Genomic DNA, 16,980 nt, shown 5'->3' on the forward strand with positions numbered 1-16,980 from the left:
TCCTTCTCAATAGCCCTACGTAGGAAGTATTGTTTTGTATAGGAGAATAAAGAGGTTTAAACAAGTTAAATTATTGGCCCAAAGTGAACCTCATATATGCCATAAACAGAGATATAACACAGACTATATCAATATAAATATATCTTATATTTATGCAAAAAAGACAATTCTCAACTACAATCTGTTATAGTTTTATTTATTCTCTTGTCCAATATCTGTCAAACCTGTTAACTGTTTTCACCTGTCAGCCTGTATCACCTGTGAGTGTAAAGGATTTTAAGGGAGTATGTGTTGAAGTAGTGGTCCTGTACATTTTTTGAATACATAATACACATGTCAATATATAATAAATTATAATTGTATAATATAATTTATTATATATTGACATGTATTAAGTCATATTATTAAGTGAAACTTATGAACACCAATGTATAATTACAATTATATCAATGACTAATAGAAAACTTTATTTTTTAATAGAAAAATTTAAAATATAGCACAGTATAGTTTATATGTTACACTCAAATTTTTAACACAGTTTTGATTTTTTAAATGTTTCATATGTACATATGTCTATATCTGTATCTATATTTATATATCTATATGTGTCTGTATCTATCTATGTATCTTTTTCTCCTTCTCTCCCTCCCTCTTTATTATCTATCTATCAATACCATCTTGGTTTCTCAAACTTGCCACTATTCATATTTTGGGCAGGATATTGGATCTTGTAGGATGTTTAGAAATATACTATAATACATTGTATTTTATTATATAACAGAAATATAACTGACCTTTAATTGTCATTAGCCAGTAGAACCCCACCTTCTGGTTGTGACAACTTAAATGTCTTCTGATAAAATGTTATCTGGTTAGTAAAATCATTTCAGTTGGCAACCACTATCTGTGTTTATGTATATTAGTGTTCTTTCAAGAAGGGTTTATTTTCAAATATCTGAAATTGGAAAGTTTGAATGCATTTTATTTGTACTAGTTTTGCATGCTAAAAATCACTCAGGTGATAATGCATGAAATCTATTGACCATGCTGATGTCTCTATCCAGAATAGGTTTCCTTATAAGCCTGCATGGAAACTCAAAATCTTACGGTGCTCAATGAGTTCATTCTCATGGGGATCACAGACAAACCCGAGCTGCAGGCTCCATTATTTGGGCTGTTCCTCATCATCTATTTGATCTCAGTGGTGGGCAACCTGGGCATGATCATCCTCACCAAGGTGGACTCCAGGCTCCAAACACCCATGTACTTCTTCCTCAGACACCTGGCTTTCACTGATCTTGGCTATTCAACAACCGTGGGTCCCAAAATGTTAGTAAATTTTGTTGTGGATCAAAATACAATTTCCTATTATTTTTGTGCTGTACAACTAGCTTTCTTTCTTGTGTTCATTGTTAGTGAACTTTTTATTCTAACAGCAATGTCCTATGACCGCTACGTGGCCATCTGTAACCCTCTACTCTACCCTGTCATCATGTCCCAAAGGGTGTGTTACGTGCTGGTGGCCGTCCCCTACCTCTACAGCACATTTGTATCTCTCATAGTCACCATAAATATTTTTAGTTTATCCTTTTGTGGTTACAATGTCATCAGTCATTTTTACTGTGATTGTGTCCCCTTGTTATCTTTGCTTTGCTCAAATACACAGGACACTGAAATAATTATTCTGGTCTTAGCTGGTTTTGATTTGATTTCATCCCTTCTGATAGTTCTTGTGTCTTACCTGCTGATCCTGGTAGCCATCATCAGGATGAACTCAGCTGAGGGTAGGCACAAGGCTTTTTCCACCTGTGGGTCCCACCTGACAGTGGCCACAGTGTTCTATGGGACTTTGATATTTATGTATGTGCAACCCGAGTCCAGTCATTCCTCTGACACTGATAAAGTGGCATCTGTATTTTATACCCTTGTTATCCCCATGCTGAATCCCTTGATCTATAGCCTGAGGAACAAGGATGTGAAATATGCAAGACAAAGGATGTGGAAAAAAATAACTAGTATTTTTTCCTAAAATTCACTGTCTAATATGATTCCTATAAACTAGGTTATGGACTTAAAATTTTGTTCTATGTGCCTCCAAAGAAAATAAATACAAATGAGTTCAACATATATTATCTATTTATAATCCTTATTTCTTGTTTTACATATGCTACACACTTCAAACTGCTGTAAATTAATTTTTGAACAAAACAGTAAAAAATTTGCCTTCCTAAAAAAATATTGCCTTCCTTCAGAGAGAAAGGTGAAGTATATACATTAATCAAATAGAAGGAAGTTGGGGTTAATTGGAAGGGAAGGTGAACCATGAGAGACTATGGACTCTGAAAAACAATCTGGGGGGTTTGAAGTGGCAGGAGGGTGGGAGGTTGAGGTACCAGGTGGTGGGTATTATAGAGGGCACGGATTGCATGGAGCACTGGGTGAGGTGAAAAAAAAAATAATGAATAGTTTTTCTGAAAATAAATAAATTAATTTAAAAAATCAAGTAGATACTATAGTACTGTAGAATATGATAGATGATGTACACACACACACACACACACACACACACACACAAAGTTGTCAAGGATTCTGTTTTTTTCACCTATTAGAATAAAATTGAAGTCCCTATGTATGTGTGTATGCATGTGCGCGTGTGTGTATGTGTCTGTTTGCGTGTGTAAGCCCTTTCCTTCTATTTTAGTTTTCATACTCTTCCCAGGTATGTTTTAGAATTACAGTCAATACTGGTTGTTTCTGTGATACCTAATGATTTGAAGTACTCTTATTAATTTATTCAAACATCCTTATTACAAGCATTGGGTTCCCATTTTTTCCTCATCAGTGTATGAGTCTACTAGCTGAACATACTTTGTAATCCAGAAATCTGATTGGCACTTGGTTTGTCTCAAAAAGTCCATGTTGTTGATATTAGAGGATATTCAAATTAAGATAATATTTTGAGGGCTTCTCAGTTTGCACTTTTCCTCAGTGATCCATCTTTCTTTCTTTCTCTTTTTCCTTTCTTCTCTCTCTTTCGTTCTTTCTATCTTTCATATTTGTTTATTTATTTGGTTGGGGAGGCACAGAGAGAGAATCTTCAATCAGATTGCCAGCTGAGTGTGGACCCAGATGTGGGGCTCTATTTCATAGCCCATAAGATCATGACCTGAGCCAAAACCAAGTCTTCAACACTTAACCATGGAGCTCCTGTTCTTTCTTAATAACTGGTTGTTTGGTTTAGAATATTGTAACATTTCCTTATCTTTTTAAAAAAGAGTAATTATCCGTACTTAAAAGGCATGCCTCTCTTGTTTTTGTATCCTTGCAGAAGAGGGCTGTTCTACAGTGCATTAATTGTATTGCCTCTCTTTCCTTAGATTGATCTTTCTCAATATCTATCAATATTGATTGCATACTATATTTTAATTGGTTGTCATCATCTAACTACATTTATTGATTGTCCTACTTGAGGGGAATCTGAGGGAAATAATTCTGTCATTTGCACTATATCACATTTCTCTCTTTTTAAAAAATTTTTATTTTTTAATTAACGTATAATGTATTGTTTGTTTCAGGGGTACAGGTCTGTGACTCATCAGTCTTACACAGTTCACAGCACTCACCAGAGCACACACCTTCCCCATTGCCCATCCTCCAGCCACCCCATCCTCCCACTATGCCACATATCTAAGGTGAATGAGGACTGAGAGATGGCAGAGACATACTGATCTTGCCTTTTGTGCATAGTTGCTCCACATCACTCCACATTTTCCCATGCACTTATTTTTATTTTTTGATTTCCCATTCACTCATTTCTTTATTCTTCTTAATAGTTCTGGGATTTTACTGAAGTTATTTGTGTGTAATATTTGGTTTGCTCACCATTATGCAATAAGATCATCTGTTTAACCAATGGCCATTTGATAAAAAGAACTCATTGAAATAAAATTTTGAAAGGGCTGATGCAAAGCAACCCAGATGCCCTTCAGTAGGTGCATGGGTAAGCCAACTAGGACACATGCAGACAATGGAATAGTATTCAGCAGTAAAAAGGTACTACCAAGTCATGAAAAGATATGGTGCAACCTTAAGTGAACAGATGTATGATTCCAACTTCCAACTATACAACACTCTGAAAAATGCAAAACTATGGAGACAGTACAAAGATCAATGACAGGAGTTAGAGCAGAGGAAGGGATGAATAGAGGAGCAAAGAAAAATTTTAGGGCAACAAAAATACTTTGTATGAAACGATAATGGTAGAGACAAGTCATTATATATTTGTTCAAAGCAATAGAAAAGCCAAACTCCTTGCATGGAGCAGTGGGTATGGTGCATAAACAATGAATCTTGGAACACTGAAAAAATAAAATAAATTACAAAAGAAAAAGAAAAAGTGAAACACCAAAGGAAACCCTGATGTAAATGATGGAGTTCCAGTGAAAATGATGTAAAAATGTAGGTTCATCAATTGTAATAAAAGTACCACTCTAGTGGGGGATGTGGGTAATGGGATGGGAGACTAGGCATTTGTTGGGTCAGGGAATATATGGGAAATCTCTGTTCTTCTTCTTAAGTTTGCAGTGAAGCTAGAACTTCTCTAAAAAATAATCTCAAAATAGAAAAAAATATTTCATGAACAGTGTCATGGGATGATAAATACTAGCAAACTGTTGATCTACTTTAAAGAATCTGTGTAATTGTCATAAAAACTACTGGGTAATAATATCCCATTTTTGGGTACTATAAAACAGGCATCCTTCAAGTATGGATTAATTCTCCTCAAAACAGATGTCTGAGATAGAGTATATTAAAATTTTTATTTTTTATATTACGAAATATTACTTCAGAGAAGTTAATTGTCAGAGTACACATCAATGCATGAGGTGTTAGGTTCAAAGCCAGGGGGTCTGGTTCATACTGGATACTTCATGCCTTTAAGAATTATTATTTTTATGCTTCACTAATGTCATCCCAAAGATGACAGAGAGTAACCTGTCACTTTGCCAGATGTCAGATTAGGAGAGGAGGAACAGCAGAGAAATTAATAAAATAGTGAAAGCCCTATCTGCATAGAAAAAGAATTCAAGGAGTGCCTGGTTGGGTCAGTCAGTAAAGGCTCTGCCTTTGACTCAGGTCATGATCCCTGGGTCCTGGGACCAAGGTCCGTGTTGGGCTCCCTGCTCAGCGAGGAGTCTCCTTCCCCCTCTGCCTTCCCCACTTCTGTGCTCTTTCACTCTCTCTGTCAAATAAATATGTCAGATCTTTAAGAAAAAAAAAGAATTCAAAAAAACATAAAATTAGTTAGTGAAAAATAAATAAATTAACTCAGTAATTAACTAATCAGGCATTTTATATGAGCAATTTTGCTCAAATAGCCGTAGGAAAGTGAATGCAGGACAAAGCCTGAGTAAATCTGTAATAAATCAGAAGAAGGACAAGAATTGGCATTAAGTTGTCAGAAACATCCTGAAAAGAAACAAACAAGGTTTTTATTTTAGGAAATGATTTCTGTTCTAAGATATTTGGCTGCCTTTGAGAAATGAAGGGTAAGGAGGAGAAGAAGTAGAATTCCAAAAAACTCCAAAAGTCTACTATTGACGATTTGTCATGGGAATTCTGCTAGGGACAGTATAAGAGATAGATATTCCTTCCCAAATGAAAGAGAAGCCTGTAGGGAAATATTTGTTCTCTACAATCTTTTGTTCCTTAGGCTTTGCAGAAATTTTATCTGAGCTTCAGCCCTTTGGGAAATCAACTTAGGACAAAAGAATATATTGACTCTGATACTGTTGTGCCTTGGAGCTAGTGAAAGCCATGAATCTCAACAGTCCATCACTTACTTTTATTTTTTTAAAGATTTTATTTATTTATTTGACAGAGAGAGACACAGTGAGCGAGGAAACACAAGAGGGGGCAGTGGGAGGAGAAGCAGGCCTCCCGCAAAGCAAGGAGTCCAATGCAGGGCTTGATCCCAGGACTGAAGAAGCTGAAGACAGACAGTTAACAACTGAGTCACCTAGGCGCCCCCCATCACTTACTTTTAAATGAAACTCTCTATCTTCAGCCAGTATTTGTGGAGTGATCCATTACATGTATGGGGAAAACATTCCTAAATGATACAGTGGAGACAGGCAGACCATCACATGCAGTTGGGAAGGTTGGCCAATATGTTATTTTAGAGCATACTCTTCATATAGACTAAGATGTGAAAAATACCTCCCCAAAGAAGTACAATATATTGACGATTGCCCTGATTCATGTAAGCATTCAAAGCCTGCCTACCACAGTGATTATACAGATACAAAGAATAAGCTATAGTTCTATCACTCTAATGAAAAAAAAAAAAAACAAAACTTTATTATTCAGCCTATACAGGTTGTCATTGAAAGAGCTCCTGAAAATATGAGAGAGAGATTACTAGTTGAGAAGCTTGAGTATGAAAGTTAAATGTTATTTTATTTAGAATAAGGAATGATATCTGATTCATTAAATATTTTATGAGCCACAATAATCATAATACTCCCAGGTGTTTAACTACATCTGCACATGATTTCTTAATTGGAGAAGAGCGCCATTGGGAAAGAAGAAGGATATCGGAAATGACAACGGGCACCATGTATATCTCAGAATTCCCTGGAGAAAGAGGAACCACTAGAGAGCTGGATAGGAATGCAGGGAGGTAGAGAAGCCTCAGAAGTCATGTCACAGGAGAAACTCTGTTCAAATTTGTAGTATGTGTGAGTGACACATTCTGGAACAGTGTGGGCATGCCTTCCCATTCTTTCCTGTGTCATATCTGAACAGAAGTTCTTATTTTATTTATAGTCAATCTTACCTTTATTATCTCCTTGATCATAAGGATTAAAGTATTTTGCATGATATTCTTTAAATTCCAACAAACTTAATGATGGGATGCATGAAATAATAGCAAAATATATGGTCAGAGAAATCTGATTATTAATATAATTCATAGCTCAATATACTGGTTTATAACTCAGAATAATGGAATTCGGTCAACCATAGAGTAGACAAAGGAAAAATACAGTTTTTATCCTTATATAGAAAATGTTGGCATTTTAAAAACCTACCCCTTCATAGAATTCTTCCTCAGCCATGACAGTGCACATTGATTCCATAAAAATTATAGACTTATTTTTATTTTATTTTTTTTCATTCTACCACATTTTTTAGACTTATTTTTTTAAAAAAGTGATTTAGAAATAGAACAATAAAAAGATATCTTTCAAGGCTTTATTTTTTACAAAGTCAGAAAATTTGACATATTTTGTCTAGCCATAAATTTTTTTAAGATTTTTTTTTTTATTTGACAGACAGAGATCACAAGTAGGGAGAGATGTAGGCGGAGAGAGGGGAGGGGGAAAGCAGGCTCCCTGCTGAGCAGAGAGCCCAATGCAGGACTCGATCCCAGGACCTTGAGATCATGACCTAAGCCGAAGGCAGAGGTTTCACCCACTGAGCCACCCAGGCGCCCCAGCCATAAAGAATTTAATACCTATTGGGGTGCCTGGGTGGCTCAGTTGATTAAGCAGCTGCCTTTGGCTCAGGTCATGATCCCAGTGTCCTGGGCTCCTGCTCTTCAGGGAGTCTGCTTCTCCCTCTGCTTCCCCAAACCCAGGCTCATGTGTTCTCTCTCTCTCTCTCTCAAGAAACTAAATAAAATCTTAAAAAAAAGAATTTAGTACCTATTAAATAATCCAGTGATTATGCTGTATTCACAGAGTTGTACAACCAACAGCATGATCAGTTTGACATTTCATTATCCCAGAAAGAGGATTTGTGCTTATTAGTAGTTAGCCTTCACTTCCTGTCAATACTTCCAAACCCCAGCCTCAAGAACAACAATTTCTTTCTTGCCCCTATGACTTCAACCATCCAGGCATGTCATATAAGTGTACTTACACAATATTTGTACCTTTGTGTCTGGTGTCTCTAACATCTGAAACTTGAGCATTTTTATATAAGACACTGGATTTTTTATTATAATTCCTGTTTAATTGACTTTCTCTGACAATGCTCTAGCAGGGGAAGGAGGGAACTGTCTTATGGCTGCCAGATGAAAATATATGTCCATATTCCCCACTTGGTTTCTGTTGACACCTCTGGTTTCCAGCAGCTCTTTCAATGACAATCTATATAAAGTTGCTTCGTGAAGTTTCTTTTTATGGGGTTGGTAGACATTTCTGACTTGTACCTTGTTCCTTTTATTTGCCTAATCATTGTGGTCGGCAGCTTTAGGATAGTTACATGAATCAGGACAATACTCAATATACTCAACAGGCATACCTTGGAAATATTGCAGATTAAGTTCCACTACCACAATAAAGCCAGTATCACACTAAAGTACTTGAAATAAATTCAGGAATTTCCCAGTGCCTATAAAAGTTGTGTTCACACTATACCGTACTCTGTTAAGTATGTGATGACATTATGTCTAAAAAACCATGTACATAACTTAATTTTAAAAGGTATGTTATTGGGGCACTTGTGTGGTTCAGTCAGATAAGTGACTATCTTCAGCTCAGGTCATGATACCAGAGTCCTGGGATGGAGCCCCACATTGGACTCCCTGCTCAGGAGAGAGCCTGTTTCTCCCTCTCCATCTTGTGTTCCCTCTGCTTATACACTCTCTCTCTCTATCTCTGTCAAATAAATAAATAAAATCTTTAAAAAAAATAAAAATAAAAAATTCTTTATTGATAAAAATGCTAACCATCATCTGATAGAGCTCTTAGCTTCCAAAAGTCATAATCCTTTTGCTGGTGGACGGTAGCACCTCCATGTTGTTGGCTGCTGACAGATGGGACAGTGGTTTCTCAAGGTTGGGGGGCTGAGAGAGTCTCTTAAAATAAGACAATGAAATTGTTTGCATTGATGGACTCTTCCTTTCACAAATGAATTTCTCTGCAGCATGAAATTCTTTTTGATAGCATTTTTCCCATTTAGAACTACTTTAAAATTTACATCAGTCCTCTTAAATCCTGCACTGCTTTATCAACTTCGTTTACGTACTATTTTAAATCCGTTGTTGTCTTTTCAACAATCTTCACAGCATCTTTACCAAGAGAAGTGTCCATCTCAAGAGAACCACTTTCTCTGTTCATCTAGAGGAGACAACTCCATCTGATACTGAGACTGGGGGAGTTCTGGAATGAGACCGGGAGAGCAGGGAAATCCTGACTTTCTAGAATGAAGTAGGTAAAACAGGGAAATGCTGACCTGACACCTTGTTCTCAGCCCTTCCTCCTCCTATAGTTCCCCAGCATTTCCCTGTTCTATCTGCCTCACATCCATTCAAGTTTTATTATGAGATTGCAGTAGTTCAAATGTAATAATAATGAAAGAAAAATGGTGCCAATACACTTGCTTGATGCAGGATTGCCACAAACCTTTGATTTGTAAAAAAAAAAAAAAAGAGCAGAATCTGTGAAGTGCAATCAAGTGAAATACAGTAAAATGAATTATGCATATCTTCTGTATATACACTGACAATATGCATTGTTAATAATAGAATTATGACAACTGTTACATTGTTGGAAATAATTTTATGGCACTAGCTTCTTATTTCTCCTGATTAATTGTTATAAATATTTTAAAACAATTCATATCCATATCATATACACTCCAAAGTCTATCTGTAAATACAATCATTTTACAATTGTAAATTTGTACAATTTTATTACAGGAATATACGAAACTGTTTTTTCCTATTTATTATTTTTTTAGTATTGTATTTATTTAGTTGAGAGAGACAGAGATAGTGAGAGAAAGCCCGAGCAGGAAGGAGGAGGAGGAGGACACTCCCTGCTGGCTTGATCCCAGGGTCATGACCTGAACAGAATGCAGAATCCTGACTGACTGAGCCCCCGGGTGTCAGTTTTTTTCCTGTTTATAGAGATTTTTATTAAGCAGTTTAATATGGCTGACCTATCATTTACAAATTAACAAAAAAATAAATCACCTGAATATTACTTCAACTGATTCATGGGCTTCGAGGAACGCAGATGGCAACTCCTGACCTTAACGGTATTAGAATTCAAAAATACAGAAAAATTTTACTTCATGCAATTTAATGCAAATATGTTTTCCTCAGATTTATTTTTGTTTGTTAATAGTAAAAGCTGACATTATTAAATGAAGGAAAGCTATCAAATCACTGCGTACTTGCAGAACTAAGCCAGTAAGCTTAGCGTGTTAGCTTGCATAGTCTGATTTTTAAGTGTATTCAATGGAATTTTTGTAAATGATAAGTTTCCAGCATGTGTTTTTATCATTTTTTTGCTTTTAAATCTTGAATAAAGAGGAAGAGGATGCTTAAAAAGAGGGCAGGTTTTGGATTTTACTAGATAGTTGCTCTTTTAGTGATCCTACACATAGAACTAGAAATGAAACATCTGAAATGGAAATCTTTAGGCTCCCGTAACAATCTTGAAAGTACGGAGAGGACAACCACCCTCTCTCTTCAGAAGTAAACCTAGAAAACCAAGAAACATGGACCAAATAACAAGCTTTTTGAAACACTGAAATGGAATGACTCTGACCCAAATTTCAGTATGTGTGTGTGTGTGTGTGTGTGTGTAGTTTTCCCATCTCTTTTTTCACATTTTTTACATAAAAATTACATTTTTTATGTAAAAATGTGAAAAATTCACATTTTCTCCACAACAAATTACATTTTTTATGTAATTTTCAGCCAGAACATTACATACTGGTGGTCAGACTTAGAGTTTCTAACTTTGCTCAGGCAGCTCTTTGCAGCCTTTGAGAAGCTTCCTTGTCAGCGTAATTCTGCTGATGTTAGTGGCAAGAAATTCCCACCACCAAGAAGTCATACAGTTCAACCCAAGACTAGGTTGTTACTGGTGTTTTTGACAAACTGAGTCCAAAGTAGAGGTTCCAGTGATCCCATTCATGGGCTTGATACTTTGCTAAGGCAGCCCTCAGAACTCAGATAAACAGTTTAGTCACTAGATTACTGGTGTATTACAAAGAATGCCAAAGGATACAAACCAACAGCCAAATGAAGAGATACACAGAGGAAGGTCCCAAAGAACAGAGCTTCTGTCCTCATGGAGTTTGGGACCTGGGACAGTGGCTTTTGGAAGTGTTCTGGTTCACCAACGTGGAAGCTTTCTAAACCTGTTCTTTCTGGGAATTTATGGAGGCTTTATTACATAGCAAGATTAATTAAATCACTGACCATTGATAACTGATTTAAACTCCAACCCCTCTCTCATCCCCAGAAATCAGGGTGTAGAACTGAAACTTTCACCCACCTATTCATGTTCTGTTCCCCTAGCAACAGCCCCCATCCTGTGGTACTTTCCAAGTTACCTCATTAACATAATAAAAGACATCTTTTTTGCTCTTACCCTTTCCAGATTCCAAGGGTTTTTTGAGCTCTGTGCCAGAGATTGGGTGAAGAAATATACATTTCTTTTCTTTTTTTTTTTTTTCAAAGATTTGATTTATTTATTTGACAGACAGAAATCACAAGTAAGCAGAGAGAGAAGAGGGAGCAGGCTCCCTGCTGAGCAGAGAGCTGGATGCAGGGCTTGATCCCAGGACCCTGAGATCATGACCTGAGCCACAGGCAGAGGCTTTAACCCCCTGAGCCACCCAGGTGCCCCAAATATACACTTCTTATTACCAATTGCAATATCACAAGCACTCTTTAAAATAAAATACAAGTTAATGAAGGCAAATATCAGCTATATGATTATATCTATAGTCTTGGGCTTTTGAGAAAAAATTATTTCTTAATAAATACTCTTTTTATGTCCTTACTTGCAAATGTTATTATACAATTATTTTTTCTAAATCACACACAAAATATGAAATACAGTATTTTGCATTGATTTAGAGATTCACACCCTAGAATATCAGAAGACTTATATGACAAACTATTGTTTTTATGATGCCACTATATGAATAAAATAGCTTGCCTTTTCTGGTTGTCTGCTTGTATTACAAGTAAGTGTATAGGATAAAAAGTTCTGTACAATCCTTAAAAACTTTCACATTCATGAAAATCACTTAGGTAAGAACTGACTGCTAGACTGTTGTAGGTTAGCAGGGATTTGAAATTAACAGGAGAAATGTTTTATTTCTATGGCCCTTCCCACGGCACCCTTTACCTCTTTGTTTCTCAGACTGTAAATAAGTGGGTTTAACATGGGAATCACTAGTGTATAGAACACAGAAACCACCTTCTCCTGTTCTACGGAATACTGGGAACTTGACTGTATGTAACTAAAGCTTAAGGTACCATAGAATATGGTCACAGCAGTCAGGTGGGAGGCACAGGTGGAGAAAACTTTCTGTCTGCCTGCTGCTGATCGGATCTTCAGGATAGCAAAAACAATGAACATGTAGGAAATGATCACAATCAAGAAGGTGGCCATGGCAATGACTCCAGAGAAGGTTAAGAGCAACAATTCGTTCATGGAAGTATCAGAACATGACAGCTTTAGGAGTGGGGGAACGTCACAGAAGAAGTGGCTGACAACATTGGACCCACAAAAAGACAGTCTGCCCAAGCTTATTGTGTGTGTCAATGAGTTAATCATTCCACCTATGAATGACCCAATGACCATCCCTACACACTTCCTCTTAGACATGACTACATTGTAAAGCAAAGGGTTGACAATGGCCACATAACGGTCATAGGCCATCACTGACAACAAGAAGCCTTCTGCGGTGATAAACACCCCAAAACACAAATGTTGCACTATGCAGGCAGAGAATGAGATGGTTTCCCTCACAACCCAGAAGCTGATCAGCATTTTTGGTGCGATAACAGATGAATAGCAGGCATCTACAAATGAGAGGCAGCTGAGGAAAAAGTACATGGGTGTGTGGAGCTTGGGAGTGATTTGGATTATGAAGATCATGCCCAGATTCCCCACCAAGGTAATGGCATAAATCACCAAGAACAACACAAAAAATATAATTTTCAGGTCAGCACGGTCTGTCAGTCCCAAAAGATTGAATTCAGTAACAGCTGTGAAATTCTTTTCTGCCATTTGGTAATTCCTTATCTTGAACTCTGGAATGAAAAAAAATAAGGGGATTAGAAGGGACAGGACAATCCGGTATTTCTTAAAGACAAATAGAAATATATGTAGAGTTGTGTCCTTGAATAAATTATTATTTTGCAGAATCTGTCTCTTCATTTGTTTATTTATTGTTAAAGATTTTATTTATTTATTTGTGTGTGAGAGAGAGAGAGAGCATGAACAGGGTGAAGGGCAGTGGGTGAGAGAGGAAGAAGCAGACCTCCACTGAGCAGGGAATCCAATCCAGAAAATCCCAGGACCCTGAGATCATGACCTGAGCTCAAGGCAGATGCTTCACCAATGAGCCACCCAGGACCCAAAGGTCTCCTCATTTATAAAGTAGGAGCTTGATTAGATTCTTAATTTTTTTTCAGTGTTGCTTATGATTCTATCCCACAAGGAAATACATACAAAAGCATTTATGCTTTAAAAAATTTCAGGCTGACTCTAAAGTTCTATAGGAAGGTGATACCAGCATGAGGGACACTAAGGGTAAGTGAAAGGAAATTGAAAAATTAAATTCAAGCCTTATTTTCAACTCTTTGTTTTTAAATATAAGAGAAGTAAATTACAAGAAGATCTAAAATCATCTGTACTGTCAACTATGTAGTTAATCCACAAAAGCACTATGATGTAACCAGAGAATTGACAAAGCTTATACAGCAGGGGTTGCCCTTCAAGATGATGTCATGATACTTCTTAAAGTACATGGATCTCTGGCCTCTTCTGATGCCTCCAGATGAGCAGCATGGAAGGACACTCTCAGTGGCATCACCTTCTCTGAGACCCAGAGCACTGAAAACTATATCTTGCCTAAATGGAATAGTTAGAAGATTCCAGAAGTCACCCAAACCCCTGAATAAATAAATTTTATATTTATGTTTGCTATTAGCTTGTCACTATATAAATGCTTATACAGATAATGTATATGCTATTTAATATAATTGATTATTTGTTATATACATGTATATATAAATATAAGTCCATGTTTATAAAAGCTCTCACACACAATATATATATAGAAAAGTTAAAATTTAAAATGTATGTAGCCACAGTCATCTATTGCACTGGAACACTTTTCTCATATCCTTTATATGATAAGTATATATGGCCCTTTTGGTTTTCTAAATCCAATTATCATTAGTTTGGTTTCTTATACTTTTTATTCAACTTGTATTCTATTTCTGTAAGAACTGATATATCCATAATAGAATAGAACTCTCTCTCCCATATTTTACATTTAAGCATGTATTTTTAAAAATGAAATAAAAACAATGATAAAGTTTGGTTTATTTAAATGTCCACAATAGCCAAACTATGGAAAGAACCTAGATGTCCATCAACAGATGAATGGATAAAGAAGAGGTGGTATATATATACAATGGAGTACTATGCTGCCATCAAAAGAAATGAAATCTTGCCATTTGCAACAAATGGATGTTGTTGGATGGAACTAGAGGGTATTATGCTAAGTGAAATAAGTCAATCAGAGAAAGACAATTGTCATAAGATCTCTCTGAAATGAGGAACTTGAGAAGCGGGGGGGGTGGTTGTGGGGAGAAGCAGAAAAAAATGAAACAAGATGAGACAGGGAAGGGAGACAAACTATAAGATATTCTTAATCTCATGAAATAAACTGAAGGTTGCTGAAGGGAGAGGGGTGAAAGGAATAGGATGGCTGGATAATGGACACTGGGGACCTTGGAGAGGGTATGTGCTTTGGTGAGTGCTGTGAATTGTGTAAGATTGATGATTCACAGACATGTACCCCTGAAACAAATAATACATTATATGTCAATTTAAAGAAATTTTTAAAAAATTGGTTTATTTATATTCTATTGACTTATTTTAAATAATATATTTTAGTTGCCACAAAAGAGAAATGATTAACATCTATTTCTAAAGAGAAATGATTAACATTAACTCAATAATTCAAATATGTTGTTATCACTTACTGACTTACTGACTTTGGCAAATTCACTTATTTTCTCTCAGACAGCATATAATTATACCTACAGCACATGATTATTGAAAAAATTAGGAGATATTGCAAGCAAAATTCTAAATGTTGTTTTGAGTGTGTAAGAGCTCAAATTATAGCTATCAGATAGTAAGATAGATAAATAATAGAAAGATAGATGAGAGAGATAGATAATGGATAGATAGATGATAGGTAGTAGAAGATACGTAAGTAGGTAGATAAGCAATATACTGATAGGTAATTGCTATGTGAGTTTTTTCTAGGGGAAGGTATGAATGAATATAAATCATGAAAAAAGTACTTTAATCAGCCAATTTACCTTTCTCCATTTTAGATCTCTCATTCATTTTATTTAAAATGGTTATTAAATGTAAATGCATATGGATGGTTTAACATTTTCTTTGACAAATTACTAACCCATAAATTTTTACAATTTCTTATATGCATCTTAGAAAATACCAAAACATTCACCAAAGTGCATGAGTACTTTCAACAAATAATGTTAATCCCAGACTTTTCAAAACTAAATATAGTATTTGTCCATCACATCTGACCTATCCTGTACAGTAGCCAGTCATGTAAATATTTAAATAGAAACTGAATCAAATTTCAATTCTGTGAACTAGTCCCCATTCAAGTGCTCAATACCCATATATGACCAGTAACCATTATCCTGAACAGCACAAATCATAGACATTCCCATCACTGCAGAAAGTCGTATTGGTTAGAGTTCTCATGTAACTATCTGACTCACCTTTTCAGAACACCTATTGAAAAACACTTCTGAAGGTAAGATTATCTATTGTTGACAGTTTTCATTGTAAACATAACTTTAAAAAATGACATTTCTGAAAGGAATTTACAAATTCAATTCTATCATTTTGGGGGGGGATGTCCATCCTCTGCAAAATTTAAGGTGATGTTGAAATAGAATTGGATGATAGAGTGAGGAGTTAGATGAAATGACCTCTAACATTTTTTTAAAAGGTTTTATTTATTTGAGAAAGAGAAAGAGAGAGAGAGCGCACCAGAGGGGAGAGGGTCAGAGGGAGAAGCAGACTCCCCGCTGAGCAGAGAGCCTGATGTGGAATTTGATCCTGGGACTCTAGGATCATGACTGGAGCTGAAGGCAGTTGCTTAACTGACTGAGCCAACCAGGCGCCCTGACCTCTAACATTTTAACACCCTTATGATTCTGTCAGATTTAAAACAAATTTTCTAACTGATCTACTTCCTATGAGGAAATTCCAAATTAAAAAATTATGAAAGAAGTTGAACTTACCAAAAACTACTTTAAACTTTCAGCTTTAGAAACTTCATATCTTTTTCTCTGGCTTTTCACTCTTTAGTCAAAAACAATTTAAATTAATGATAATATAATATACAGAGTAATTATATTGATAGTATATATCTGAAGATAACCCCAGGTACAATAATTGAAGGCAAATCTTATCTATTAATGCACAAAAAGCAGAATAATAAACTAATAAATACAGTTTTAGCATATTCAGTTTTTTCCTCTAAGAGGACAAATTTGGATATATTTGGATAGGGGACAGCTATATGTTTATATATATACACTTTAGTAGGGCCTCTGAGAAACTCAAGGACCACTCCCACATTATAGGGTAACTAATGAAAGCTTAGGAAACATTATTTCTCAAAGGACTTTACATTTTCCCATGATTCATATACTGCCCTAATGGGTATAATTAACTCACATGCTAGAAAGAACTTAAGAAAATATCAAGCAAAATTTTTTTTTTTAATTTTTTGGGGAGATGTTTGAAATTCAGCAAAATATAATGGGAACAATAATGAAGATAAGCTGTTCAATAGAAAAGTAAATTACTGGAATGATAAATAGATATTTCTAGGTTTGTTACAAACTTTGTCTTTACGCAGATGTTCAAGATAAGG

The 16,980-nt window shown here is 35.8% G+C and overlaps 2 protein-coding genes across 2 annotated transcripts; one reads left to right on the forward strand and one right to left on the reverse strand.

Moving 5' to 3' along the window:
- The first annotated feature begins 1,087 nt into the window (after positions 1-1,087).
- Positions 1,088-2,029, forward strand: LOC122914441 (olfactory receptor 8K3-like). Its single transcript, XM_044261056.1, has one exon. It carries the CDS (start codon positions 1,088-1,090, stop codon positions 2,027-2,029), a length of 942 nt encoding a protein of 313 aa, XP_044116991.1.
- Positions 2,030-12,107: 10,078 nt separating this feature from the next.
- LOC122914442 (olfactory receptor 1052) lies at positions 12,108-13,052 on the reverse strand. Its single transcript, XM_044261057.1, has one exon. It carries the CDS (start codon positions 13,044-13,046, stop codon positions 12,108-12,110), a length of 939 nt encoding a protein of 312 aa, XP_044116992.1. The 5' UTR covers positions 13,047-13,052.
- Between the last annotated feature and the right edge of the window lie 3,928 nt (positions 13,053-16,980).

This window comes from Neovison vison, chromosome 7 (genome assembly GCF_020171115.1).
Source record: "Neovison vison isolate M4711 chromosome 7, ASM_NN_V1, whole genome shotgun sequence".
Lineage (NCBI taxonomy): Eukaryota > Metazoa > Chordata > Mammalia > Carnivora > Mustelidae > Neogale > Neogale vison.